This window comes from Aythya fuligula, chromosome 19 (genome assembly GCF_009819795.1).
Source record: "Aythya fuligula isolate bAytFul2 chromosome 19, bAytFul2.pri, whole genome shotgun sequence".
Taxonomy (NCBI): domain Eukaryota; kingdom Metazoa; phylum Chordata; class Aves; order Anseriformes; family Anatidae; genus Aythya; species Aythya fuligula.
The window spans coordinates 8,168,423-8,195,665 of NC_045577.1; the positions used below are offsets into that span (position 1 = coordinate 8,168,423).

Consider the following 27,243-nt stretch of genomic DNA (forward strand, 5'->3'; position numbering starts at 1 on the left):
GAAGGAGGAGGAGGAGGAAGAGGAGGAGGAGGAGATGCCACCAGAGTGGAGGCAGCAAACCTTTTATTGCAGGCCCCCCCCCCCCAGTGCTGGTGCTTGCCCCCTGCTCCTGGGGCCAGGGGGACGTGCAGGGCTCAGCCACCCCTTCTGGAGGCTCTTGGTCCCCTAAAATCTGGGGGTGCTCCCGGGAAGCAGCAGGACCCCGACCCGGGCTGCCTCAGGGCAGGAATGGGGCAGGAATGAAGCTGGGCATCAGCAGAGGCTGTGTTCTTCCCAGAAAAAGCGTAATTAAAACAAAAAAGCCTTTCTGAGCATGAGCATGGCCCACAGCAACCTCCTCGGTTCCTGGGTCCACTCCAGCCTGATGTTGCTGGAGGTTTTTTTTTCCCTTTCCCAGGGCCAGGAGGCAGCTGTGCAGGGGCTGTCTGGCAGTTCTTTCAAGGCTTTATATTCTGCGGGTTTCAGGCTCGTGTTCCCCCTTCCTCTCCCCCTTCACCCTTTCCGAAATGAATCTCAGTTAATTTGGGATGTTGTCGAGTCTGAAACACATCTTTCTTGCCGCCAGCCTATTAAAAAATGTATTTACAGCTCCATAAAGCAAAGCCAGCTGTCAAGGTAATGTCCTGCTGGCTCCAGTGTGTTCAGGGCAGAGGGTAAGGATCTGGGGAGGCGCTTGCATGATTGCAGGGAAGATTTTAAGCTGAACGAAGAGCTTTCTGGCTGGGAAAATCATTGCATTGGCCTGGGGAGGTGTTCGTGGAGGTCTGGGGGGCTTGGGTTCCCTGCCAGGGAACGGCTCCTGCAGCGATTCACTTTGCTTCCTCACTCTGTAAATCAGGACGGGGATGTTGGCCGCTGGGTCTGTGTAGGAAAGGATTGCATTTTCCACTCTGTTCCTCTGAGATTTCATACATTTCTCTATGCTGAATCGTTAAGATAGGAACTTTTCTATGGTGTGTCTGTGCAGGAAAACAAACCAATGCGGAGCTATCACCAAACCCAGAAATAAGCCCCCACCCAGCAAGAGGTGCCAAATAACCTGGTGGCTGGGACTTCTGGAGGGCACAGAGGTTTCTGAAACCACAGCTTAGGACATGTAGAGCAAGAACATTGGTTTCCACATAGCTGCTTGCACTCGGGGCTTTTCTGGACACTTCTCTGGGCCTGACCCTGCAGAGAAGCTCTTGAGCAGTGAGGTGACCGACAGCCTGGGAGAGGGGAACGGCCACAGCCATCAGAGGCACCCAGACACCCGGATATCCCCCAAACCACAAAAAACACTCCCACCCCCATCCCAGCCTGGTGAAGGGCCAGGCGAAGCGTGCTGGCAAAGGCAGGCTCCACTTCTCCTCACGTGTTGGAGAGTTACGAGCCGTATAGATTATTTTAATGGCCGTATTACTTCCAACTGTGCTTCTACCATCTGCTCTTCCCCAATTACGGATGCAAAAACCCAGCATGTTTCTCCATTCCGGCAGTAGAGAATGAAATATAAGTGCTATAAAAGGGTGTATATTCTTTGAACAATGTAGTTGGCACCTGTGGTATTTTGCTCACGCTTCTGACGTGCGTCGGCCGGGATGCCCTGCCTGCTCCCAGCGCCGGTGCCGCGAGCTGCGGGGACAGAGGCAGCCACGGATAAAAGGAGGAGGCTCCTGTGCTCTACACGGTTTGTCCAGGCTGAATTATTAACGCTGACCAAGCGTCGGAGCGCTACAAAACTCAACAAGAACCTCTTACCTCCAGCACGGCGATAAACAGGATCGAGGCACGGCAGGAGGGAGGGAATTAAGGCAGGACATCAAAGACCGGCTTCCATCAAGTAAATCATGCCATTGCTTCAGTAAAAGAGCCCTTAAATGTTTTATTAGGGATTTTCAACAACTACCAAAATTAAGATGGAAGGGATGAATTATTAAAAAATAGATTAACTAAACTAGCCTCTGAATTAAACATGGGAGGGAGCCGTCAGGAGCAGCGCTGCCGCTGTGTACCGCAGGCACCGCGTCCTTCAGCTGGGCACGGTGGAGGTGCCAGCAGTGCAGGTGTGATTGAGAGCTGCGTGCTGCTCTGCTCGCAGTGCCAGGGCACTGAAAGGCCAACTGCAGGGTCAGGAAACCCATGCCAGGTGCTGCATGTTCAGGGAAGGAGGGCTTTCTGCCTTGGAGAGACGGGCTAAAAAAGCACAGGGTGGAGCAAAGGAAATGCTACTGGCTTCCCTGCAGGAAACAGCCACAAAAAGGGGACTTGCCTGAAGGGTTTGAGTCAGGAACTGAGCATTTGTTTGCTGTGTTCTGGTGTCACAAACCCCAAAACACTCGTGGCAGGAGGGGGACTGTGCCTGCGTGCATCCGGCATGGTGTTGGGTACTGGTGTTGGGTACTGGTGCTGGGTACCAGTTGTGGGTACTGGTGTTGGGTACCGGTGCTGGGTAGCATCCCTGCAGGGCAGGATGCTGGCTGCAGAGCCAGGGGCTTTTCAGGACAGGCACAAACAAGGGGTACACAGGGGGTTTGGCTGAGCCTGGACAGGTTGTGGCGTGGGCTCTTCGGGCGCCTCGTTGTGCCCGCAGCTCACCACACGCCCACGAGCAGGCGGCTTCGGCGCCTTGTGCCGCAGTTCGCTCACCTGTCGAGTCGAGACGAAGCAGTGAAGCACTTCCTAAAGCGGCTGTGAGATCCCAATTTGCTGTTCGAGTGCCCTTGCTCTACAATCTGTCCTGACGTGACACACACAGGGCTGTGGCAGCCCGTGCATGCAAAGCAGAGCCGAGAGCAGGAGGTGAGATGCTTTTGTCTGCGGGCTTTTTGTTGTTGTTGTTCCAGCCTCCGGGAGGGTGGGCGTGTGCTCGCTGGGTGCTAAGCACAAGATGTGGTGGAATCTCTGTTTGTTTGTTCTCCCCGCTACCTCGCTTTCTTCTTTTTCCCCCTGACTTGTTCAAAGCTCTTACGTGCAAGTCTACCATCAAAACCCTGTGAGTGCCAGCAGTTGTGCAGCCGCCAGGAACGATTCGCGGTATCTACAGTAGCACTGCTGTAAGGTTCACTCTAATGGAACGAGTGGAAGCTCCATTCATAATCATAATAAAACACTGTTTTGCAGTTACGTGCCGCTTTTCATCTTCACAGCTCAAAGCAGCATTAATTAACTGCGCGGCGCCGTGGGAGGTAGGTGGCTGGTGTTGTCCCCGTGTTACAGATGAGGAGTCTGGAGCACCGACACAGCTCGTGAGTCGCCCGCGGTCGTGCAGCAGTTCAGCAGCAGGGGCTGCAGTAAATCCAGCCCCTGGTCCATGCTTTATTTCTGGGTAGCGTTCCCTCCTCATTCCTCTGGCAGAGCAGCCCCTTAGGAGGTTTAAGGTCATCTTCATTTCTTAAACCTGACTTGGGTGGTGGAGAGGTAGCAGTGAATGTTGCTGAAGTCGAACTTGGGGAGGGAGGCTCTTGTGATGCGGATGGGGACAAATTCTTTGCCCTCAGGCTGACGGCTGGCGGTCGGCTCAGCCTTGCAGTGCTCCTTCCAATGAGACAAAAAATTGGAGAGGCAAGTTCAGTCCGGTCTTCCCTTTGGCAAATATGTGTGCAGAGGTCTGTTTAGGTAGAATGGTGTAAAAAAACAAACATCAGCCTGTTTTCGCACTCGTAAATCCCCAGGTTTGTCTTTCTGTTGAGCGCTGTGTCCAAAAAGCTCTCGGTTGACCCCTTTTCGAAGGGTCACGCTCGCAGCCACTCCAGAGGTTTCTTCTGATGCTGCTTAGTGGCTGAAAAATCCAACTTTGTCATGTACGTCTCGGTCTGTTTGTTTGGGAGGCTTCAGCTCAGCCTCACTCAGTGTGTGAAACGAGCCAGGGCATTGCCATGCCCAAAGCAGCGCCCCGTGCCAGGGCTGGCCCCCTGTGTGCCCCCAAGCACCCCATGTCCCCTGCGAGCCCCCGCGGGGCAGCAGCCCTCCTGCTACACGCAGGGACCGAGCCCGATGGACTCCTGGCATCCCATCACCTGCGGGGATGCTGGTGCTGAGCATTTCCCCACTCTATCAGGGAACAGCAGGGATCGTCCCCTCCCGGGAGGTTTCTCTCCACCACCCAGCTCCTGGCATTTCCCCAGCGGTGCTGCCGGATCCGTCCCTTGCCGTGGCTGTGTGTCTGTGCTGGTGGCTGCTCAGCATCCAGCGCCAAGGCCTCGCTGCTCAGAGCTCTTGTAACCTCCTTTGTATTCGCCCCGCCGACGCGGGCTCGTGTTTTGTGCTGTACAAATGCCTGTTTTGTACCGAGCACCTTCCCGCTGCTGCCTCCACGGTGCTGGGTTTTACATTGCTGTCTCTCACACCTCTTGAAGGAAGCAAATTGTATTCTGCACAGCCCCATCCCATCCCCTCGGCTCCCTGGGAGCAGACCTTGGATTAATTAGCATGGAAACCTTTCCGTTTTGTCTCTTTTGTTCAAATAGGCACTAAAATAAAAGCGGAATGCAACGAGCGGGGGGAAGAAGGTGGTCCTGCAGTGTACCAGGGCTTTGCTTTTCCTTTCTTTTCTTTTCCTTTCTTTTCTTTCCCCTCTCCTCTTCTCCTGAGCTCAGTCTCCTGTTGCTGGATGTGCAGCCGGAGCATGGATTCCCCAGCGAGCTTCCCCTGCTCTGACAGATCCGATCGGGCAGGAGCAGTGATGCCCACGTCCCACACATCAGCATCTTGTGCGAATTGTGGTTCAGACTGAGCACCCGGGTCCGACGGGCAGCTGGAATGAAGGTGATGGACCAGGGCAGGACGGCTCCGAGGGGGGGATGCTCCCATCCCTCACACCTCTGCCCTCAGCTCCCATCGCTGACCCGCAGGTTCAGCCCTTGGTGCACCCCTGCTGGAGCACAGCTCTCCCAGGCACGTTTGATGTGGGGCGCTCGGTGCCAATAATTGATCCCATCGAAGAATCTGCCAACGGGCACGCTCCGTTCTGCCTTTAATAAATGCGTGCATCCTTTACGCCCCGCTTAATAATGCAACAACATGAGGATTTACAGAAAACAGCAGGATGTCTGCAGGTGCTCGGTACCTGAGTGAGTCCAGAGGAGCTCCAAGTTAACTTCGGCATCGGGGTGTGTTTGTGTGTGAGCTCGGTGCTGCGTTATCCTGTCCTTGGGCAGCGCTGCAGGCGCCTGCCTGGCCCCATGGCAGTGCCTCTGGCACCAGCAGATGCTCCATCACGTGGCTGGGATCCCCCACAGTCTGATCCCAGGATTTGGGTCTGGGGTGCTCTGTTTTAAGGACTGAGTGATGCAGCAGAGCCCCAGCCCCAAGATTTGCTGACCTCCCAGCGCTGAGCTCCCAGGGGAACGGGGACAGCTGGTCCTCACCGGAGATACAGATAGCGCACAGCTCCGGCCTCTCTGCCTTTAACCCTCTCCCTTCCCCAGGTAAATGATGATGTTCCCGTTTCCAACTCCCTGCTCAATTTATCTTGTTTATTGACCCAAGCAGAAAGTCAATGTTTTCTTCATCTGCCATTTGCTTTGATGGCAGCCAATTTGGTTCAGCAGGAACAAAAATGGATGCAACAGAGTTCAGTGCCAGATTTTTTGTCTTTTTTTTTTTTTTTTTTTAAAGTGCTGATTATCTTCCTTTTTTTTTTTTTCCTGAATGCACCTGGCCCTGGACACAGCTTGGCAGCATTCGCTCTGTGATATGGCTGCAGGCGAGGCTAAAAATGTGCAGCAACTCCCCTGGGGCTGCAGAGCCGGGAGGACGCCCGCGGGTCAGCTCATTGCAGGTGGTGGCCAGGGCTGCCTGCTCCCTGCTGGTGCATGCAGTTTGGTGGGAAAAAAGTTTGCATCTGGGGGCTTAGTGCATGTTTGGAGCTCGGTGTCCTCCTCAGAAGGCTGGAGGCCACGTTGTGCAGCCGTTCCTTGGATCAGAGGTGTGCAGGCACCGTACTGCAGGCTCCCTGGGTCTGTGGTTTGCTTCTTTCACCATCTTTGCCGGGGTGTTCATCAGGCTGTGAAGCAGCTCAGGTTCAAAACTGATGAATGAGCAGAGCTGTCCCACGCAGGGGGCTGAACAAAGCTCCTGCCCCAAAGAGCTCGCAGGCCCAGTGTGTGGGGGCTGTTCAGCACTGGGGCCGTGCTGGCAGAGCTGCAGTGGTGGCAGGAGGGGCATGGGGCGTGTGGCATCTTCATGGGGAAGGGGAAAAAAAGGTAACGCCTTCTGGCAGTGTGTGGGCAGCGTCTGGATAAGCCACAGTGACCTAACGGGGCTGTGGCTGCTGCACAGGGTGGTTTTGGTGCTCCCCCAGCCATGGATGCCCATCACTTCCCCACGCCAGCGGTGGCATCTCTGATCCTGGGCTGAGCCTGTTCAGGGAAGTAAGGCAGCAGAAAGCCCTTTCAAAGCTCCTGCTCAGGGAGGTAAAGCAGTGCTCTCATCACCAGGCAGAGTAGGAAGGGTCCCTACCAAAGGCAGCAGCAGATCGGGGTGCCCCAGGGACCAGAGCCAGGGAGGAGCAGTCCTCGGAAGGGTTTGGTGCCCAGCCAGCTTCCCCGTGTGTGCTGCCCTTGTGGCAAACCCAGCTGTGCTCCCAGGGACTGCTAATGGATGCTGGGCACCTTGGGAAACATGGAACATGTTGGGTGCCTTGGATGAGAGCTGAGGCCTTTTGGAAAAAAAAAAAAAATCCATCCATATGGATGGAGAATCCCTATGCAAATCTCTCCCCAGGTAGAAAATTAATTGGGTTCTAACTTCAAAGGCTGCTTCGGGAAATGAGCTCTAAATAACTCCGTTGTGCCTCCGTTCCTCTGTCTGAGGACCTTCACCTGGCTTTGTGGAAATCACCGGGTGTTGCTGACAGAAGGCACCACCTATAGCAGGAGCTGTGCATGCACGGATAGGGACGCACAGAGGCACCCCTAGGAAGTGCCCCAGGCGAGTGGTGTTTGGTTAATGCAGCTGGGGGCTTGGCTCCTCGGGGGCACACCGCGGCCGATCCCTGGTGTGCAGCACCAGGGGAGCTGGAGGGGTCTGGTGGAGCCTGGGATGCAGAGAGATCGGGGAAAGCCGATCGTGGTGTGCTTTTAGGGGGGTCAGCTGGGTAGGAAGCCTTCTCGCGGAGCCTGGCATTGCCCTGGCTGTGGCAGGAGAGCCGTGGGTGCTGCACTGCCTGCAGGCGCCAGCGCCCGCTTTCCCAGGACTCGGCCCCGTCTCCTCGCAGCAGATCGATGGGAGCAGCAGGTGCTCAGCAACTGCGAAAAATCAGGGCATAACCATCTGCTGCCGCAGCCCTGGCCGTTTCCTATTTATCTAATCTAATTCTATTGGCATTTCTAAAGTGCTTTTCACCACTGCATCTAAGCACTTTATAGGTACCTTGGAAATAGCCCACAATCGCTGTGTAACGAGGGTGGCTGGGGCTGGGATGTGGGCTCGTCCCGGTGCCTGCCTGCAGGTGAACGGATGGGCTCCTTCTCCTGTTTCCCTGCAAAGCCCAGCTTTCCCTACTGACCCTCACAAATTGCTGCAAACTCAGATCCAGAAGAGCCCGTTAGATCCCAGAACTTACCCCAAAGTACCCTGGAAGGCTGTAGAAAGGAAGGAAAAGAAAACAGCAATGCATTTGTGCTTAAGCAAACATATGAATCTGAATCCCAGGCTGGGATTTGCAGGCTTGCAGTTGCAAAGTGCTACTGGAGGCACCGGTCACCCTGCAGAGGCTCGGGATGCCCAGGCATGGTGACATTTTGCAGGCAAGTGTGCACGATGCCACTGCACGAGCAGAGCTGTGGGTGCCAGACCTGCACCCAAGGGCGACGAATGAAGCACCAGGAGTGGCTCGGGGATGGGGAACAAGCAGCGAGCTGAAGTCCTGGACTGCTGATCACTAATTATTTTGAAAGGCGAAGAGCTGGGGAAGGTGACCAGGTGCTCGGGCCCTCCCCAGCATCCTCACGTTTAATGAGGCCGGGTCGGGTGCGGACACGTGTGCCTTGGAGAGGGGTCGGCTGTCAGCTGAACTGCTCCCGGCCATCTCAGAAGGGAGATTAATGGGATTTTGGCCAAGCTGCACGGAGCTGAAGTGTGGTCTGCTTGGCTCTGCTGTATTCTAGGTCAGCCCGGGCAGTCGCTGCCTCGTACTGGGGGGGCCTGACCCATCTCCTGATGTTTTCAGCCTTTAATAATTTAGGATGATACATCCCAGGCCTTCTGTCCAGGATTTTGCTTGATTGCTTGTTTTTCTAAGATTTCTTTCACTTCTCCAGGCAAAACCGTGGCAGGGGATTGAGGCAAACATTTATGAGGCTCTTTTACAAACAACAAAAAAAAAACAACAACCAACCAAACAAAAAACAATCAACAAAATACATTAATTTGGCCAGCTTAAAAGCTCTTCCGAAAACCTCCAACTGCTTTACGCAGAGTGAAGTCTTGGTTGATTTTCTGGCTGAGCACAGAAAGCATCCCCAGGGAGGAAGGCAGCAGGCAGCCAAAAGGGTCGGGAAGAGGACCCGGGGGAATGGGACACACCAGGACGAGAGGGGACAGGACCGTGAGCGGGGCAGGAAGGGCCCTGCTCCTGCAGCTGAGGGTGAAGAGCTCTGCCCGCCTGCAGGCTGAGCGATGGCTGCGCCTGGCAGCTGCTGGAGATGAATTCCTTCTTTTCCAGCTTAAGAAACTGAGCGCTCGCAACACCTTCCCCTTCCTCCCTCCCCAGAATAAAACCCCAGGCGACCTCCTCTTTAGCAAACCTTATTAAGGTTGCCGAGCTCCAAAGCCAACAGGTGCCAGGGCCAGTTTGCAGTGCAGCCTTCAGGCAGCCCCTCTGTGCATATGCATTATGGAAACGTCTCTAATGGCACGGTCACGCACTGCTTTTCACCTCTGCCTCGCTCAGCACAGGCAATGAACCTGCTCGGGGAATGATCTGCGTTAATGTGGAGCAGTAAAAACTTCCACCCGAGTCAATGAGAGCTGTGCTGCGAGCAGAGGAAGTGTCATTTAATGCTAAGTACTCTGAAAAATCAGGTCTAAATGTCTCAGATTTGGTTCACGTAATGCAGTGGATATTTTTTTACATTACCGTTCCCAGGTCTTGGCTCCCCATCTGTAAAACGGGGATGATAACAGGGAGATAGGGAACTTAATCACTTTATTGGTTGTGAAATACTGCTGCTTCCTGGCGTCGAGCAACCAACAAGCAACCCATGAGGAGCCGAGTAATTGTGCATGCAGAGCAGTGTCTGGGCAGAGCACGGTGAAGGGGAGCTCTGCGTCCTCCAACGAGGAGCAAACACGCCGAGAAGCTGCAAATGGATTTGTTTGCGAGGCACTGAGAAACCTGCAGGTGTTCAGAGGCAGCTGGGGTCGGTTTGGGATGCCCTAATGCCAAGCTCCCTGCTCTTTCTGGCCCCCGGAGACGCTGAGCTATTGCTCAGCACCATCACCTCCGGCAGCCGGGGAGGATCGGGTCGTTCAGATAACCCTCGCGTGTGTGGTCTGGCAATCAACACCTTCATCAGAGTGCATAATCACCGGGGGCTGAATTAAGGTTGCCTAGGCAACCTTAGGTCTCACATTTTCCGAAGTTTTGAGTATGTGACTTCGCAACCTGTGCCGTTTCCTTCCCTGTACTTCGCACGCACCCGGTGCGTGCCCGCGCTGTGCGGGGCTGCGGGCTGGGTCCGTGGCTCAGCGGCTTTGTGCTGTCCGTGGGGTCTGCAGTCATTTAGGGCTTTCCTTGGGGGGTTCACTCCGGGTCTGCCTCGCAGAGAAGGTGCTCTGCAGGACCTCTTTGCTGCTGGAGATCCCGACACGCAGGCAGAGAAAGCCTGGAGGGCTTTGTGGCTTTGCTCCCTGGGGATTAAGTGAGTCCGGTGAGTCCCTCCGCTGGGTCGCACCCAGGTACCAGCAGATCACATCATTTAACTGGGAGGTTTGCAGGTGGTTTCAGATGCCTCATCTCGCTGCAGCATCAGTGAGGTGTGCCCAGCAGCACTCACTGCTGCCTCCGGTCCCTCTCCTGCCCAGATTTTTGCCTTCCTGCCTGACGCCGCCTCGCCTCTGAGCAGGGAAGGGTCCCTCCGCTTGTGTTCCTAAACGTAAGGCAGAAATGTATTTACACAGCCACAACTTTGAAATTAATACATTGGGAAGATGGGATGGAAGGAATTGCTGGGCAAACTGAGCTAATAAAAATATTAATTAGCATAGAGAAATCATTTGATAATTTCCATTTATGTATTTTTTTAATTATGCATTGCTTCCCCGACTGATAACCCCGCACCATTAGCGTGATCCATTTAGCTAGATAAACATATTACTTTGTAAGTTAATTAGTGTTCAATTACTATCAATTAGGACATATTACTACCACCGATTCCATGTTAAGCAAGCAGATTCCACCGCTGTTAATTGTTTAAATTATTAAGGGTTGGAGCTGCCTGGAGCCCCTGGCCACAAGGTGCAGGTCGGTGTTCGCAGTGCTTGGGTGACCCTGGCTGTACCCGGGGCTGCCACAGCTCCTCCCTGAGCCTCCAGGTTTCTTTTCCTGGTGCTCCGAGTGTGACAATTTTGTATTATTCCATCTCTTAAGGAGTTGAAGCTGTGCTTTCCACATGCTCCTGGCATGCTGCAGCTTTCTGAACGTTCACAAATCAGGTCGCAAAGAGTTTTTTCTTTGCAAGTGAAGTTTGGAGTAGCTGTGTGCAAGAAGGGAAGGGAAAGAAATGGGTCAGGCTCATTTCAGATAATTTTGAGGCTTTTGTAGTTATTTAACAAACTTCATAACAAAAGCTAGCACACCTGGACTCAGTGTGTCTGTCTCTTGGTGCCAGTACAGAGGGAAGCAGATTGCTGGGAAGTCCTTTCGGGGCAGTTAGCTGAGGTTTTAGGAGCAGCTGTGACAGTACCACCAGGATCCACCTTTGTGTGAAAGGGGGAAAAATGGTTCCATCAGTGCCAGACACCTTCAAAACAGGGGAAGTCACATCCCGCCTTGAATAATTAGCGCCTGATGAAAATAATGAGGAGTGTGTGGAAGGCGTGCAGCGAGTGGCGATGTCTGCCCAGCGTGGCACGGCAAGGCTGAGACCTGTGCTTTTGGGGAGTTTTCTGCCCCCCTGAGGGACAAACCCATCCCATCGTGACCCATCCGTCCCACCCTGTCCCACCCTGTCCCATCCCACCCCATCCTGCATTTTGCTGTTACGGGGCCTGCAGCGCGGGAGCATCTGGATGGTGCCACCACTGCATGGGACATGCAACCTGGTGAATTTGGGGGTCGTTATGAGCTGCTGTGAACTGGCTGCTGATGCACATATCTCCAGGGCACTTAACGAATGTGGTTCATCAACTTCATCATGGTTCTCGTGCCTTTTCTTAAACCTGCCCGTGCTGTGGTTGCTTGGGAGAGTGAGCCAGTGCCACTGTGCACAGAGGGCACTTGGTTAGCTTTTGGCTCCTGCAGGGTCAAAGCAGCACTGCTGAGGCTTTCCTGAGATGGGAAAAATGTTAAGAATGGGGAAAGTCTTGGTCACTTCATGTGTGGCATCCCAACCCTTCACGGGGCAGAGCTGCACTGCAGAGCTTGAGGGGACATCAAGTGGGACTAGCGGGACCTTTCCCTGGCCGCCCTGTGCCCACTGGGACATTTGCTGTGTGGGGTGGGTTTTGTCAGGCTGCTTTTATTGTGTAGTGTTTGTTTTGCTTTGCTTTAATTAAATTTCTGGTCCTTCTGGTTGCCAAGGCAAGCTTTGAAACGCTCCGGCGGAGCGATGGTTTTATTGACTCTCTAGCAAATTACTGAAGCGTGGTAGGAAATTCTTGACACTTTCAACCTCAAGGTTCTTGGGAGAGCTTTTTGTTGTTTGTTTGTTTTTGTTTTTGCTTTCTTGCAAGCATTTATTATAGCATTACCAAAAGAAGTGGAACTATCAGGAAAATTGATAGTAAGCAGCTCATCGGCAGTGGTGTGACAGGTAGCTCCACGGAAATGCCTTCTCTGATGCCACCCAAATCAGGCTGATTTAGCACAGTTTAGGACCTGACATGGATGACAGTTTTTCTTCAAATCTCCCACCCCTGTCAGAATGACTGAAAAACGTCTGTGGGTACACTGGGCAGACTTGAGAAACTCCACATAAAATAAGCAATCCGCTCCGTGCCCACACATCTCCTTGTACCACGTTAAGAAACCTGGCTGGGGAGGTGAGCTTAAAGATTGAAACCGTGCAGTTTGTAAGGCAGAAGCTGCCATCCCCTTTAAGGCAGCCCCATGAACCACGTCTGTGCTTAGGGGCCCCTTTGATGCCGTGCCTGCAGACCGGCTTCCCGGAGCATCTTTGCTCTCTCAGTGTGTGGAAATGCTCGCTCGCGGCTTGGTGCTGCAGGAAGCGGTCACTTCATTCACTGCAGATGCTGTTAACAGTGCAGTGGGTGGAGGAGAGGGTTGTAGAGACGCTGGTCTCTTCTTGCAGGCAGAATTTTTTTAAAAAAATAATCTTGAATTCTTGGGAGAATCATGCTCTGTGGCTTTTTAATCAGAGACCACTTTTTTTCAGGTGACCATTTATTGCACATTTGTCATAGTTTGGATGTTTAACTGCACAGCTCTTTATACAAAACTGCTGAGCCTGTGTCATGATGAAACCAGCTGGAATGGTGCCACGAGCACCTGAAGTGCTAGGAGTACTGTAAATAACTTTGACAGCATCTCCAGCTGGAGACCCAACAGTGGCGAGCACCTTTAATCCCTCTCTCTCATTGCCTTCATTCCCCAACGTGATCGTGAATGAAGTAATACCAGGACCGTGGACAGAGGTGTGAAAATGAAGTAATGTAGAGGGGTCTTTGGGGTCTTTGGGTGACCGCAAGGAAGGGAAATCCCCAGGGAGCAGCGTGGCCCTGCTGTGCAGATGAGCGTGGACGCCTCGTGTCCTGCCTGCGCGCAGCTGGGCCGGTCAGATCCTGACACATCGTGTCTGCACACTCGGCTTTGCAGAGGTAATGCTTCTCCATATGTATGTAAGTTGTGTTTTACAAAATGTGATTATTGGTTTTGCAGCACGCTCTCAGCTTTGGGAAGCACATCGCTTCTGTAACGAGCTGTGCTCGGCGTTGTTCAGCCTCCCGGAGCTCTGCATCGCCGGGGTTTGACGCAAGCCAGGGACAAAGGACTAAGTGAGCTCGGCTTCCACTACAGGCTGCGATTCCCTCTCAGGGCTGATCTTTCAAACTCGCAGCTGAGAGCATTCGCCCTCCCCAGCTCCCCAGCTTCCACGAGTGCCGAGCCAGGCACCCAGGGGCTCCCCCAGCTCTGGCATCCACGGTCCCAGTGGTTCCTCCGAGCGGTTTGCTCTGCAGCTCGATGCAGAGTTCAGCACCCTCAGTAATGATTTCAGTGCTGGCTGTTTTAGCAGAGGAAAAAGAGACGTGAGGGGAAAAGGAAGAGGAGAGAGAAAGACAGGAGCAAGTGAGAGCACAGGTGGTCCTCTGAAAGCATTATGCGTGGGGGGAAATAAGTGCTCGTGGCATAGCTGGGGACCTCAGGCATTGCTCAGGGTAAATCTGTCCCCGGGTGAGATGCCAAGAAGGAAGGATCCAGGGGGGATCTGGATGTAATGTCTGGCTGCACAGGGAGACACCCCACAGCAGCAAGGAGGGCAGCCCTTTCCCCACACCTGCAGCACAGAAGCTTCATGGCCAGGAACCAGTCAAAGTTGCTCAAGGAAGCATCTGTTGGGCTGAAAAATGGAGAATCTGGGTGTGCATTGCTAAGTGCTCTTTTGCAAGTGCTGGTAAGGTCCCCGAGTGGGGTCTTGATGGAAGCAGGGAATGAGGGTCCCTGGGGGACTGGTGCTGCCCTTGCCCTGGGCCAGGCGTGTCCCCTGTGTGCTGCTCCCTGCAGCTGAAGGCAGCCAGGGTGTGGGACCGGGGTGACAGTGACACCCCCTGTGCGTGGCCCTGCTGGGGAAGGATGAGGTGCAGGAGAGCAGTGGGATGCTCCACGTGGGGCACCGCGTTGTCCCCTTGGGGTGACGCTGCCTTGGCACTGCAGCATGCAGAGAGGCATGGGCCCCAAACCTCCAGCCTGATCCCTCTCCAAACACAGCTCAGGGAGCAGATGGTGGAGCAGCGCTAGCTAAGTCCCAGCTTGCCTCCTTTTCTTCCTTGTTTTTCTCAGTGATGGTTAACCTTGTAAGATGCTGAAGTCTTTAACCATTAGTAGGCAATAAAAAGGGGCAGCTGAGTTGAATAACACCCACTAATCCCCTTCCAAGATGAGCTGGAGAGCAGAGCCACTGTGATGCTCAGGAGCTTATTCTGAGATGAGCACTTTGGAGGCTTTGAGAATTGCACGGTGTTGATATTTCATGAATAAATAACCCCCAGCAATATTTGTCACTGAATCTGCTTCATTAATGAGGGCCTGGAACAAAGGGGGAGGATGCGGAGCCGTGATGAGGTTGAAGAGGAAAGCATTTTGGAGTGAAGTGACACACACACAGGTGACAGGAGGTGGCACGGGGTGGGCACCACGGTCCTGTGCGGGAGCTGTGCAAGGTGTGGCGGAGAGCAGGGCTGCTGTGCCATGCTGCACAGACCCCTTGTGGTGTTATAACTTGTCAGGAGGGTAGGTTTTACCAAGGTGTGCTGTGTGATCGGCGGGCTCTGGCAGGGAGCAGAGTGCATTTCATTGAAAAATGTCACCTGGGTGTCTGCGGGTGCCTGGAGGGCTGGGGAGTGAAGCACGAGTGTGCTTGTGGGGAATCCGGTGTGAGAAACGAGGTCACTCACACCTAAATGCCCTTTCAACAGTCCTTAATGCCTTCTTGGGGCTGCTGGGGAACTGCCCCAACCTCCCGGTGTGCCAGGGTTGGGGACCCCCTGGGGGTGTCCCATTTTCTCCACCTGGCTGTGGCACAGCACTAAGGAGCTCGGGCATGCAGGGAAATTTTGCTCCGCTGCCCTGCTCCACCTTTCTGTTACTTTTTGGATGAGGATACACACCTTTCAGATCTCCCACTGCCTCCAAGTGTGTGACACGGTAAATACAACCTGTATGGGGCATCAAGCATCCAGCTCCCCGTCCTCTCCATTCCAGGATCCCCAACCTTTGGACAACTCTCCAGTTGCCCACACATGGCAAGCTCAGCCTGACAGGCACAGCAAGGCTCTGGTGCTCTGGCTACGCTCAGGACAGGCATAAAATACTGGTAAAATACCATCCATTTTCCCCTAACCCATCTGGGTAGTGAAGGAGTGGGCACCCAAGTGGGGGCCTGGGCAGCATCAAGGGCAGGAGCTGGAGGGGAAGAGGCAGAGGGGCTGGGGCTGCCCGGCTGGGGCTGGTGACATTTCAACGCGTGCCTCCAGCTGTGCTTCCCCACCTCCCAGAGACGTTAATATTTTAATGCTCTTAATGGCTCATTCAGGCTCCTCTGCGGTGATCCGTGATGCCAGGCACCGTTTTGGAGAGTGAGATTCCTGCTCCCCCCTCTGATTGCAGCAGGTGCGTGAGCCCCCCCGCGTTTGTGCCTCCAGGCTCCAATTAAAGCCCAGTGCGGTCCCGAGGTGCTCAGCATCCGACCCAGGTGGGGCTGAGCTTTCCGTGTGGCTGGTGGGGGAGTCATCAAGATTTTTTGTGGATTTTTTGGTTGATTTTTTTTTTTTTTTTTGGTTAGTGAATAATATGCCCTTTCTCTCCCCACTTCCCTCCCGCAGAAATATGCGCCTTGATCTAATATATTCTGCCTTTCGCACTCCCTCACTTCGGAGGAGCTGCAAATTCTGGTGGGAACAGAGTGCTAATAGAAAAGGGCCTCTAAAGATATTTGAAACATGACCAAGAAAGGACAGAGGGAGATTCAGCTCCAAATATACTGGAAAATCTAGGAGATGGGCCAAGAGAGGGGGAATATGGGAAACGAGATAAGCAAAAGGGAAAAGTTAATTAGGAAGCATTAATTGGGGTGAAAGCGGGCAGTGCAGACAGTGAGTCCCGGCTTCTGGAATCCAAGAATTGCCTGAAAATCCTAAATCTGTTAGAACTCGACTTGAAAGCTGCTGCTTTTTATTGGGTTTGGTCTTCGGATGATTTCTGGCCTGCACGTTTGCAGGGAAAAAAAACTCAATTACGCCCTAAAGGCTCAGAAAGCAGAAGGCAAATTAAGGAAAAAACCCTCCTAATGATTGATTTATTTTTAAAATCTCATCGTTTTTATGCCAATCTCATTACCATTTTTTTTTTTAAGGCCTGACTCATGCTTTTTCCAGCGCTGGGTGTTGGCAGGGCTGCGTGCGTGAGTGTGACGGCGACTGTGTGCGCAGGGGCCCTCCTCTGACGGCTGGTACAGCGCTGCTCCGCCGCCGTCCTCGGGGACTGCTGAATATTCCTCCTCTGCCGTTCTGTTGCCAAGCGTGAGGTTTTTGAGTTAAAAAAACTCCAAAACCAGAGCGTAGCAGCGGGCATCGAGTGGCCGTGTGGGCTGTTTGGTGCCGCTGGGAGAGCAGGGGAGGTGCCGCAGGGCGGTGGCACCGCCGCGTGGCTGCTGGCACTGCCTCGTGGGTGGCTTAAGGCTGGAAGGTCAGTGCTTATTTGCAGCCTCCTCTGGATAAAGATCTAATAAATAGCCTGCGGAGGGCAGGTCCATCTCCATCACCGACTTGTTCCCTGACCTTGGGTGAAGCGCTTCGTCTCCCACACGTCGCTGCTGTCGGTGTCCGGATCCGGTGCCCAAGATGGGTTGCGGCAATCTGTTAATGCACAGAACATGCTCTGCAGATGACAAATACCTCGGAGATGCTCAGAGCTCTCAACAAGCATCTGCGTTCCCTTAGCAAGAACCCAGCACAAAGTGCCGAGTACTTTGTCACAGACAAAATCTGCTGTGTGCACAGCTCGGAGAGGCAGGGCTGGGAGCTTCTCAAGTCTTTATATGGCCACTGAATTCATCAACGTTAGCGCTTCTTGCATGTTTAAGAAAGGCATTTCAGAGCACAGCTGTGCCCGGGGTGTGCAGGGACGTGGTGGAGAAGCTGTGCCCAGACACCCCCAAACCCCGCTGGGGTCCCCAGCCCCGCAGGCACGAGCATCCCCCGGCCACATCCCAGCAAGAAAGCAAAGCTACGTTTTGTGTGGCTTTAAATCCTAAGGGACATCCCCACGTGATGGATGGGGTGTGGGTGCTCAGGGAGGCTTGGCTCAGGTGTAAAACCTCCACGAGGAGTTTCAGTGTTGTGGATTCCCTGTTGGCTCATATGGGGTTGGTACCCACTAGCAATACCAACCAGGCCCCTTGTAGCGGGCAGCTCGCATGGGAATGGCGGGCAGGTAGACCTGGCAACCTCAGAGCTGGCTGATTTTTCTCAAGGATGTCAAAGCTGTGCAGCGAATGAATTATGCAGCAAGGTCATCAAGCCTTCATACTCTTGGCACACTTCCCCCGACCGAGTTTTGTTCCTCTCACGCCGTGGTTTTGCCAGAGCAGCCCTCCTCGGGGATGAGGTGTGGCACTGCCCCTGCTGCCGCCTCCCCGTCCCTCCCCGCCCTCTCTAAAGGTGCCTTTTCTCTCCAAGGGAAGAAGCGATGCTGTCCACCTACTTCGAAACCATCAATGACTTGCTCTCCTCCTTCGGGCCGGTCCGGGACTGCTCCCGCAACAACGGCGGCTGCACCCGCAACTTCAAGTGCGTGTCGGACCGCAAGGTGGACTCGACGGGCTGCGTGGTAGGTACCGGGGATGGGACCGAGGGGATGCTGCTGCTTGCTCTGGGCTGCACGCTGAGTACAGCAGATATTTTGATCTGTTTCTGAACATGCTCACGTCTGAGCAGACAGCCGGCTGCGCCCAGAGCCCTCTCAGACCCCAGATTTGGGGCAGATGCTCTGAGTTGTTCCCAGCTATCGATGCGCAGAGGGGTTTTGCCGTGCTTCTGAGCAGGCTGGCTCGGGGCTCAGCACACCAGCCGGCTCTGCCCCCTCTCCTGATGGCAACGGCACCGCTGGTTGGGGCGAGGAGTGAGCCTGAACCACGGGGCAGGGGGCAGAGCCTCGGGAAACTGCCAGGGGAAGCTGGAGCATCGCGGCTCCATCTGCCCAGAACAAGACAAGGATTAGCACGGGAATGCTTGTACGCCTGCCCAGAGGGGAAGTGCCATCAGAGGGGATCGCAGGGGATCACAGCACGGCACCAGCTGCCCCCAGCCCCTGCTCCACGGCCCCCAGCTCCCGCAGGCTGCGCCCGTCACCCCTGCCCGCCGCCGAGGCAGGAGTTAAGTGTCTCTTTATTTATTGAAGATGTTTATACACGGCAGCAGCCTGGAAAGGTCAGGCTGGAGTGGTGCCGTCTCCGGGGTGGCGTTTTCATTATCCCCTTCTCCGATTGCTTGTTAAGGCCATTTAGCACGGCAGCCTGATGTGTCACAGCAGCGCTCGGCCCTGCAGCGCCCGCGTCTCCTCCTTCCTATTCCTCCCCCTTTCGTGCTTTCTTTTGCCATTGTTGTTTTCTTTTGTTCTGGCCCTTTCCAGGGAGGGGCTCGTTTTCAGGCTTTTTTTTTTTTCCTTTTTCTCCTTTTTTTTGGGTGTCATTTTGCTCTGGAAACTAATGTGCCTTCCAGACACTGTCAGAAACAATCGGGGCTCTGATTGCCCTGTGCCGCTGGGAAGAGATGCCTCTTTTTAAAAGTCAAGATATATTAAGATAGAAATTGTCAATAAATTACAGGCCTAGCATTCACCGTGCCGGCACACAGAGCGGCAGAAATTGAAAACTGTGTCACTCAGGGAAAATAACCCCCCCTGCTTTTGTAATGGCTAAACGAGGCTGTATTTAAGGAGAACAAAACACCTCCGGCAGGAAGGCCGGGAGGAAGGAGCGGGGAGTCACCTCCTGCTGCTCCCCGAGGGCTGTGGGCTAGAGGTGCTGCCTGGGGCCCTGGGGGTGCCAGGGACCCTGTGCCCCCCATCACACCAGATGGTCTCAGCGATGCCCGTCCCTCCTCATGGCTCCTTTTTCCCCAAAGCCTGGGGACAGCAGTGCTGAGCCCCATAACAGTTTCATCCCCGACGTGATGCTGGGGGATTTAACGCAGCCCTCCCCGTGGAGACACACTGGAGCTGCTTTGCAAACGGCCTCACGCTCTGTTGCTCGGGAAATTGCCTTTTTCCCTTCCATCCCACCTGCTGGCGTGGAGCTTTGGCAGGAGCCGGGCAGGGAGTTTGGGGATGCAGCGGTGCTGGGGTGCAGCCACTTCGCCCCTGCTCTGCCCCCCGCTGCTGTTTCCCCCCCTGCAGGATTTTACACCCATCGGTGCCCTGCAGGTGCCCAGGAACTGCAGCACTGCAAGCAAATGTGTCTGTTTCCTGGGGGGGGGAAAAAAAAAAAATAATAAAAATAAAAGCCAAACCCAGCGATTCCCCAATCCGGGCTCCCTACGGGCTGTGTTTGTGGCGCAGGGTGCGACTGCAGGTGGTGGGAGCTGAGTTTCTGACCCAGCCACAACCTTTGGCCGTGACCTTGAGTCCCCCCCGGCCCCAGTCTCTGTGCCAGCGTCTCCTCCCCAGCTGCCTCCCCAAGCTGCGGGCGTGAGCTGGCTCTCCAGTGCCAGCAGGGATGGGGTCATTTGCTGCACATTTGCAGGGATGTCAGTTAGTTTTAAAGCTGAACTGCTGTGAACTCAATTTGCCAATTTGGTAAGTGCTATGGGCAATATCGGGATGTAATTTAATTAAACTATCCCCTTTTTATAGAGTTCAGGGAGCACTCGCATACTAATTTTAGCACTAGGTTTGCTTCAGCTTCACTCTGGACACTGTTTCTCGAATCATGACATGTTGTTAATCTTTACCAGTCAACAGTTTATTAATTTGCCGAGGACCACAGAAGTATATAATCAGTGGTTCATCAATCAAAGCTAAATCCAACAAATGTTCCAGGCAGGTACTGAGCATAAAATATACATGTGGGCTTGTAAGCAATTAATACCCACCAGAGCCGGAGCCTTGCAGCTCAACCAGGGAACAGCGCAAATCTCAAAGATTTCTTCTTCCTTTTATTTATAATCATCATCTGTTACCAGCTCCTTCATGCCCTGAACACAGCTTCCAGTAATTCTGGGGAGCGAGGATGCATTTATCTTAGGGCTTTTAGCAGCGCAGACCCTGCCATTACCTAATTGTTTGGTCTTCAAGGGACGTGTTTAAGACACTGGGGGGCAAATGCTTGCAGATGTTGGCTGGGGGCTCTCCCAGGTCGGTCTCCTTGGGCTCCTGGAGGGGACACGAGCACGTCGCCCTGGTAAGACACCTGGGAGACCCGGGGCTCAGACCTGCAGTCTCAGCACTGGGCTCTATATGGGAAGGGTGATTCTCAGGGCCATGGCTGCTGGATTCCCACCGGGGTCTTTTTTTTCCCTTTTCTCGTGTGTTTTTTTTTTTTTTCTGTTATTTTTCCTTGTACCCAGTAGATGGCATTAGTACTTAATGGTTTTCTGCACTTCTTTACTTATCGGAGGATTTTTATTCCTTGCTTCATTTTCGGCAGTGGGAGTTGCCTCCTTGCTGTACCTGTGGTTGGGATTGCTAACCGGAGCCTTGCCTCGGAGCCCGACTTTGCAACACAACAAAATAGCCCCCAGGCTCTAGGAAACGCCTCTGCTTCCATATTGTTGACGGGTCAGAGGAAGCCACGGGCATTTCCCAGGAAAACAAAATCTCAGAGAGCATCCCTAAATCCAGTGGCTCTGCTCTGCCCCTTGAGCGCAGTGTGAGGGTTGTGGCATCGTCCAGGGATCCCAACAAGCCAGGAGGAGCTGTACAGGAGGAGCAAGTCAGGTTATAGTCCCTGGAGGAATATATAGTGCTGACCGCTTTTGCTGGCACATTGGTAACCGCTCAGCCAGGAGGGAAGAGGTGCTGGAAGGAGAGGGCTTGACCACCCATGGAGGTCATTTATTGAACCTGAGGGAATGAAGGAAACACCTGCAACGTGGCTACAACTCAGGTTTCCCCACTTGTCACTTGCCTTGGGTTTGCAGCCCCAGCTGGTGACCATGTCCATGTGTCTCAGCCCAGCCGTGCCCCTTGGGATGGGTCTCACCACCACGAGGACCTCCAGGAGCAGCAGGAGGACACGTGTTGTCCAGGCAGCGGTGGGGAAGGCAGCTCGGGGTCTCACATCAGGGCAGCAGCACAGTTAAGCTCCTTGTTTCCCTGCTCTGCAAGCAACTTTGCAGCAGCAGGGGGGGGATCTGATGGTTCCTGTCCATGGAGCAGGGCTCGGTCAGCCCCAGAGCACCCCCTGAGAGGTGCCAGCAAGAAGGAAGGGACCAAGCACTGCTGTTCTGCACATTAAATCCAGCAGATCAGCACCATCTTACTACTCTCAGACTGAGCTCCTGATAGCAGATTTTTTTTTCCTAATTTAAGAGAAAGAAAAAAAAAAGGCCACAAGCACAATGTAATCTGCTCTTCTTCATGATCATGGGGTCAACCCATCAGGTAGGAGAGGGTTTGTCTCCACGGCACGCAGAAGGGAGACGGGCTCTTAATTACCCTGTGGCCTGTGTCGTGACACCTGTGCTGTGTCACTCCTGGCCTTCTTAGACATGGAAGGAAGAGAATTTGGCATGGTCCACACGGACGCCTAAGCCTTAGCTCAGCCTGTCTGGAGCTAATCCTTCTCTTTTGCTCTCTTCCGCGTCAAAATGATGGGCTGCTCCCCGGCTGCTGCAAAGCGGTGCAGAGAAATGGCTTAATTTAGGAGTGTAACCATTCCACAGAGAAATGGGATTAGGAAGGAGGGAGCGGGCCAGGGCCTCTCCTTCCAGCACGAGCCATCCAGGGGCTTCCTGGGGACGGAGGGGAGCGGGGAGCTTCTGCAAAATGAAGCAGGTGAAGCCGAGCATTGGTGTTCTTTGGGGACGCTGGGTGTTTGGGAGCTTCAGCCCAAACCAAAAACCAGTGCAGAACCACCCCCCATGCACAAATTCCAGAGTATATTGGTTCAAAACATCTCCTTCCTACGAAGGAGGGGGAAATGTTTCGTTCCACCATTATCATCTGGAGCTTTATGTTATATATGACATTATCCCGGTGTACAGCCTGAAATAAAAACAAAATTAAGCAGTGGAAACTAAAACATTTCAACCTTGTCAAAATTAAATGCTTTCCTAATTTCCCAATGAATTTTGAGTTGTAATTGATGAAATCCCATAAAGCACTTAAGCTTCATCAAATCTGCATTTTCCGACAGACAATTGTTCGTTGGAAAATAAAAACTCATCCGTCCCTGCCTTAAGAGGCACCTAGCTAATTATGCAGAGATGCACAACACGCAGGGGAGGGAAGTGGGGAGGGGACGACTCTGTTCTAATCCCTTTAAAGTTTAGCTGGCTCCTTGAAGCAGAAGATTGCTACTTATGCATATTGTGGTTGGAAGCAGAAGCCCTCGGCGCTGAGATGGAGGCACTGAGGTGAGCTGGCGCTCTCTGCCCGTGCTGGAAAGAGGAAATTTAGGAGATAAAACCCCTTCTTCTCCTTCTTCTCTTGCTGTGACATTCTGCAGAGGTCACCAGCTAGCAGCAGCCCTCTGCTGCCCGGCAGGCTGGGATGCTTCGTGTGTCCTGGGCACATCACACCCGCCTTGGGTCCTTGGCTTTGGTTGGGGTCACTGATTTTGGCACGTAGCTTTGTGCCCTGGGGCCAGGTGAGGCTGTGGTTGAATTTCTGGTCTCCCAAAAGAGTTTTGGAGGTGCCAGGCTCTCCCATGCATACAGGAAGGGAAGCACCCCGACAGGCAGGAGCCAGAAGTGTGCCCCAAATCGGGCTGGCAGGGTGCTCTGGGGACACGCCAAGGAGCCTGAGCAGCCTGTGCTGTGGGAGCTGCAGGACAGATGGGTTTGCTTTTCTGTGGCTACAGTAATGATTGATGGCCTTGGGATGGAAAAGGAAACAGGGAGAAAAGAGTAGGAAGATAATGCCTGTGATTGCAGCAAACAGCTGGAACGGTGCCCTCCGGGAAGGATGCTCCCTGCGGTGGGGCTCGGGCACAGCGAGGACATCGCTGCCCGGGGAGGCGAGGAAGGGAGAGGAGAGGGGCAGGCAGAGCCCCGAGGGGCTTCAGGTGCCAAGGGAGTGGAGGCAGAACGAGCCAAAGCTGTCTAGATATCCGTGGAGGGGCACAAAGGAGTGTGAGGCATTTGTATGATTTCTGAGCTCCAACAAGCAAATAAAACACACGCCAGCGCGTAGCGTGGGGCTTGTTAAAATGCTGGCACTTGCTGGTACCTCGGCGGTGCCTCGGAGTAATGGTTTTGTTTCACACTGGAGAGGCTCCTCAGTGCTGAGCAAGGATGTCTCTAACGAAGGTGGGTTCGTTAGGGCCCTTTTACACGCAGCAGATACTGGAGCAGCTCTCTTCCTCTGTCTGTCTGTCTGTCTGGCCAAGGAGGAGTTGGTCCAGTTGTGCTCTGACTGCCCAAGCACGTCACAGAGGGACTGGGGGCTGTAAATCACACTCCTGGTGGCTGCGGGCACCAGGATGTCATTGTGGGGCCAGGTCCTTGCCTCTGGCCACAACTGTGGGGTCCCCCATGGGGTCCCCAGCTCGTGCCGAGGACCGGGAGCCTGTGTGGGAGAAGTCCCAGCTGCTGTCTCCGACAAAAAGGCTGCTGAAGTTGAGAAAACAGAGCAGAATAACAAAAAGGGCAGTTTGCTCTCTACTGGAACACTTTATTAAATATTTTTATTTATTTTTTTTTAACAACAGAGAAGAGGAGCGGGGCTGTGAGAGCTGCCAGGCAGTGCCGGGGCAGCGCCGGCTCCTGTCGGCGAGGGGCTCGGTGCCGGTAATGAGGCTCCCGTTTTGTTTGCAGTGACCCCGCCGCCCGTCTCGCTGCTAATGAGCTTTGCGAACAAGAGAGAAAAGGAAGGGCCTTTGCTCGCTAACACAAACAGTGCAGGCAGATGTTTTCCAAAGAAACAATCTCGTTCGGGTTGCGGTGGGTGCTTGCTTTCTGCCCCTCGGAGAGGGGCTTCCTCCCGCCGTGCCTGCCCTGGCTTGGCTGGGGTCGGTGGCAGTGGGCAGGGGCTTGGTGCAGGGTCCTGGCAGGAGGTGGCCACGCGGTGATGTCCCATTGGGGTGACAGCATGGGGCATGGGGATCCCGTTTGGTTTTACACGGCCTGAGGACACCCGAGCACATGCAGGCAGGGCTCCTGTACCCTCTGCCTCTCCGTGTCATCTCGGTGACTTCATTTAAAAGGGTAAAAAGCACACTGCTCCGAAAACCAGGTAAAAATAGCACTTCTTATTCAGCATCTCTGCTCCCTGGGTGCTCTCAGAGTCTGTCTGGCTGACTGCAGTGACAATAATCAGGACCTCGGGGCTCTGCCCAGCACGGACAAGGAGGAAGAGCCGAAGCTGACCCGTGCACAGCAAAATGTGCGCCCAGCTGCCTTGGGCTCTGCCTTCACAAACCTTTTGAGAGCAGCAGGGCTGCGGCTTTGTGGCTGCGGGTCTGCACAATCTGTGTTATCCATGATAACGCACGGGAAGACAAGAAGCTCGGTTTTCTTTCCAATCCCAGGAGCAGTTTTCAGGGTGAGCCATCACCACAGAGAAAACACTTTGTCCTTGTGGTTGGACTTGATGGGCTTGAAGGTCTTTCCCAACCTAAACCATTGCTGTGTGGACTGAGTGGTTCTGCAGGACAGCAGAATTACATTGGGATGGTGACATCTTCTCCGTGGCTTTCCATGGCAGTGGTGAGCTGGGCTCTCTCCCCACCTCCTCTTTGCTCTCCACATCTCTCAAGCACCAGACCCACTTCCCCGGCTGTGAGGTTCATCCCCTTGCTGGTCTGATCCCGCAGTGAAGGACAGGCTGGGTGTCTTGGTGCCAGCATCACGAGCCCTGCCGACCCAACAGAGAAATCCTTGGAGCAGCAGCCGATGGTGGTGGGATCCCTCTGCTCTCTTGAGGAAAAGGACAGCTCCTGTTTCGGTGCAGGTGCTGGGGCCACCTCGTGCCAGCTTCCCCGACGGAGCGAGGCGGGACGTGTCACCCACCATTGCCCAGACAGAGTTATTGGCTGAGGAACTCATTGATTTTCTAATCATTTTCAGACGCAGCCCCCCATCCTGTGTCACTGCCAAGGCGGATCACAAATTGAACTGCAGCTGAATTGATGTGGGATTGATTAAAGCTCTCAGTAATTATTGGTTCTCTGCTGCCCAAGCCAGACAAATCAATGTCAGCAATAACAGATATGGTCCTGTACCAAAGCCCAGAAAACACAGAGCGAGTGCTGGTTTTCTGAGTCCACCCAGGAGCCCAGTGCAACCCTCCAGCTGTGCTGGGGAAATTGCTTTTTTTTCCATTCTCAGCTTTTTTCTGGGTAATTCCTGACTCTCAGCCCGTGGGCAAGAACACAGGGGCACCCAAATGGGATTTGCCTTTCCCTCTGCCCTGACCTTTCCGTGGGACATCCACACTGCAAATCCTCTGCTCTGACACGGAGATCTGCAGTGAGGTTTTACCGTGCCAACTCATCTCTCCGTCCACTTGTGCACCCCTGCTTTCTGCTGGCACCACCGATCCTGCAGGGGAAGCACAGCCCAAAACCTGAAGCCCCCGGGGCTGCCTCTTGCCTCCCCTGCCTTTTGCCCATTTGTTTTGCTCGCTGTCCTTGGCATCTTCTCCCCAAAGCTGGGGAGCTTCGTGCTGCAGCCCAGCAGCTGGCTGGAGGGCCAGAACAGGGCTGGATGCGGAGGTGCTTTTCCTTTGCACGCTTCGTGCTGAGCTATTTGCATGCCATAATTAATGCGTATTAGGATGCATGATTACAAACAGAAATGAAGCGTGCTTCCTGGTGATTAAAAACCAAATGGGAGGGATATCCCGAGGGGTCACCTCCAGCAGAGCGGGGTAAAGCAGGGAGAGCCCTCGGTGACCCACTGACACAGTCCCGGGGAAGGAGCCATCATCATCCTCTGCAGCCCGGGGGAGATGCTGAGCGCAGAAGGGCTGCGGCTGGTCCCCTGGCTGTGCTCCCGTAGCTCCTGTTGACTCCAGCTCCTGTCAGCTCCCTCCAGCATCCTGCAGGGTGTCCCAGGAGGTTCAGCAGGGACTTGGGCAGAGCCCTTCTGGGACACGCCGGCCCTGGGAGCGGAGATGTGGCCGCAGAGCCACGCGTCCTCGGGGAGATGCGTCTCTGCCCATCTGCGCAGCCCTTAGCGTCCCACGGGGCCCGCGGGCTGGGAGGAGGCTGCGGGAGATGAGCGTGAGGTACAGGGAGTCACAAACACTCTTATCCCCGTCCTGTTTCCCAGGCAGCTCAGCAGTGAAAAGCACAGCTTGTTCCAAGCCCCCCCCTTCATATTTATTCTGGTTACGCAGCCAGGCAGCTTCCTGCCTCCGTGCCTCCTGCCGTGCCGTGCCGGGGCCGTGCTGCTGCTTCCAGGGCTGCCTCTCGGGGCCTGTCCTCTCGCCTCGCAGGGACAGCAACACCATGGGGCCAGGCCCTTCGCTGCCACATCCCCTGGCTACAAAGCCTCGCCGTATCCCCTCGCCCCTGCTTCCCACCGTACTGCTGCCTGCGAGGATGCTGCCGGTGCCCTGGCGAGCCTCAGGGCTGAGGTCTCGGGGCTGTGGGACATCAGGGAAGGATGAGGTGCACTGGGAGGTGGAGGGAAGCTTCTCCAGGCTGGGCCAGGCCTCCCCAGGCACTTCTCCAGTGTCCCCTGTGAGCATTTTGCTGCTCGGCAGCCAGGAGCCAGGCTCAGCAGCTGTCTGCTGCCAGCACCCTGCCTGTGGCAGCAGACGCAGGGTCCGGGGGCTCCTGAACTTTTATTACTATGTACGGCGTTCTGCTTGCACGGAAAATTGATTTTCTTTTTTAAGCACGAAGTATAGTGGTTTTATAACCTTTCTGCTGCTTGGCAGAGGCCATTTATAACCTGCCTTCATCGCTACCTGAACAAGCTCCGGTCTAACTCATCTTCAAGAAATTCCATAATGCATTTTTAATTGCGAGCTGTTCCTCAGCAAGATTTATTTATTTTTTCAAGGACTGGCCTTTTTGTTGTTGTTTGTGCGCGCGCACGTTTGGCGAAAAGGGATAAATAACGGGAGGGGAACAGAAGAGGGCTTTAATCTGGGCGACAATTTATTGATGGCGTTTGCTGCCTGCTGGCTTTTATCTTTTGGGACAAGGAGAGCCAGCTGGGGAACTAAAATTAAAACCCAGGAGCAGATCCTTGCTT

The 27,243-nt window shown here is 54.1% G+C and overlaps 1 protein-coding gene across 1 annotated transcript in view; it reads left to right on the plus strand.

The window, feature by feature from the left end:
* The window catches only part of ASTN2 (astrotactin 2), a 315,069-nt gene that overhangs the window by 151,390 nt on the left and 136,436 nt on the right, over nucleotides 1–27,243 (plus strand). Inside the window, exon 10 of the mRNA XM_032200243.1 lies at nucleotides 17,557–17,707. Coding sequence (XP_032056134.1) covers nucleotides 17,557–17,707 — 151 coding nt within the window. The remainder of the gene's footprint in view (nucleotides 1–17,556; nucleotides 17,708–27,243) is intronic.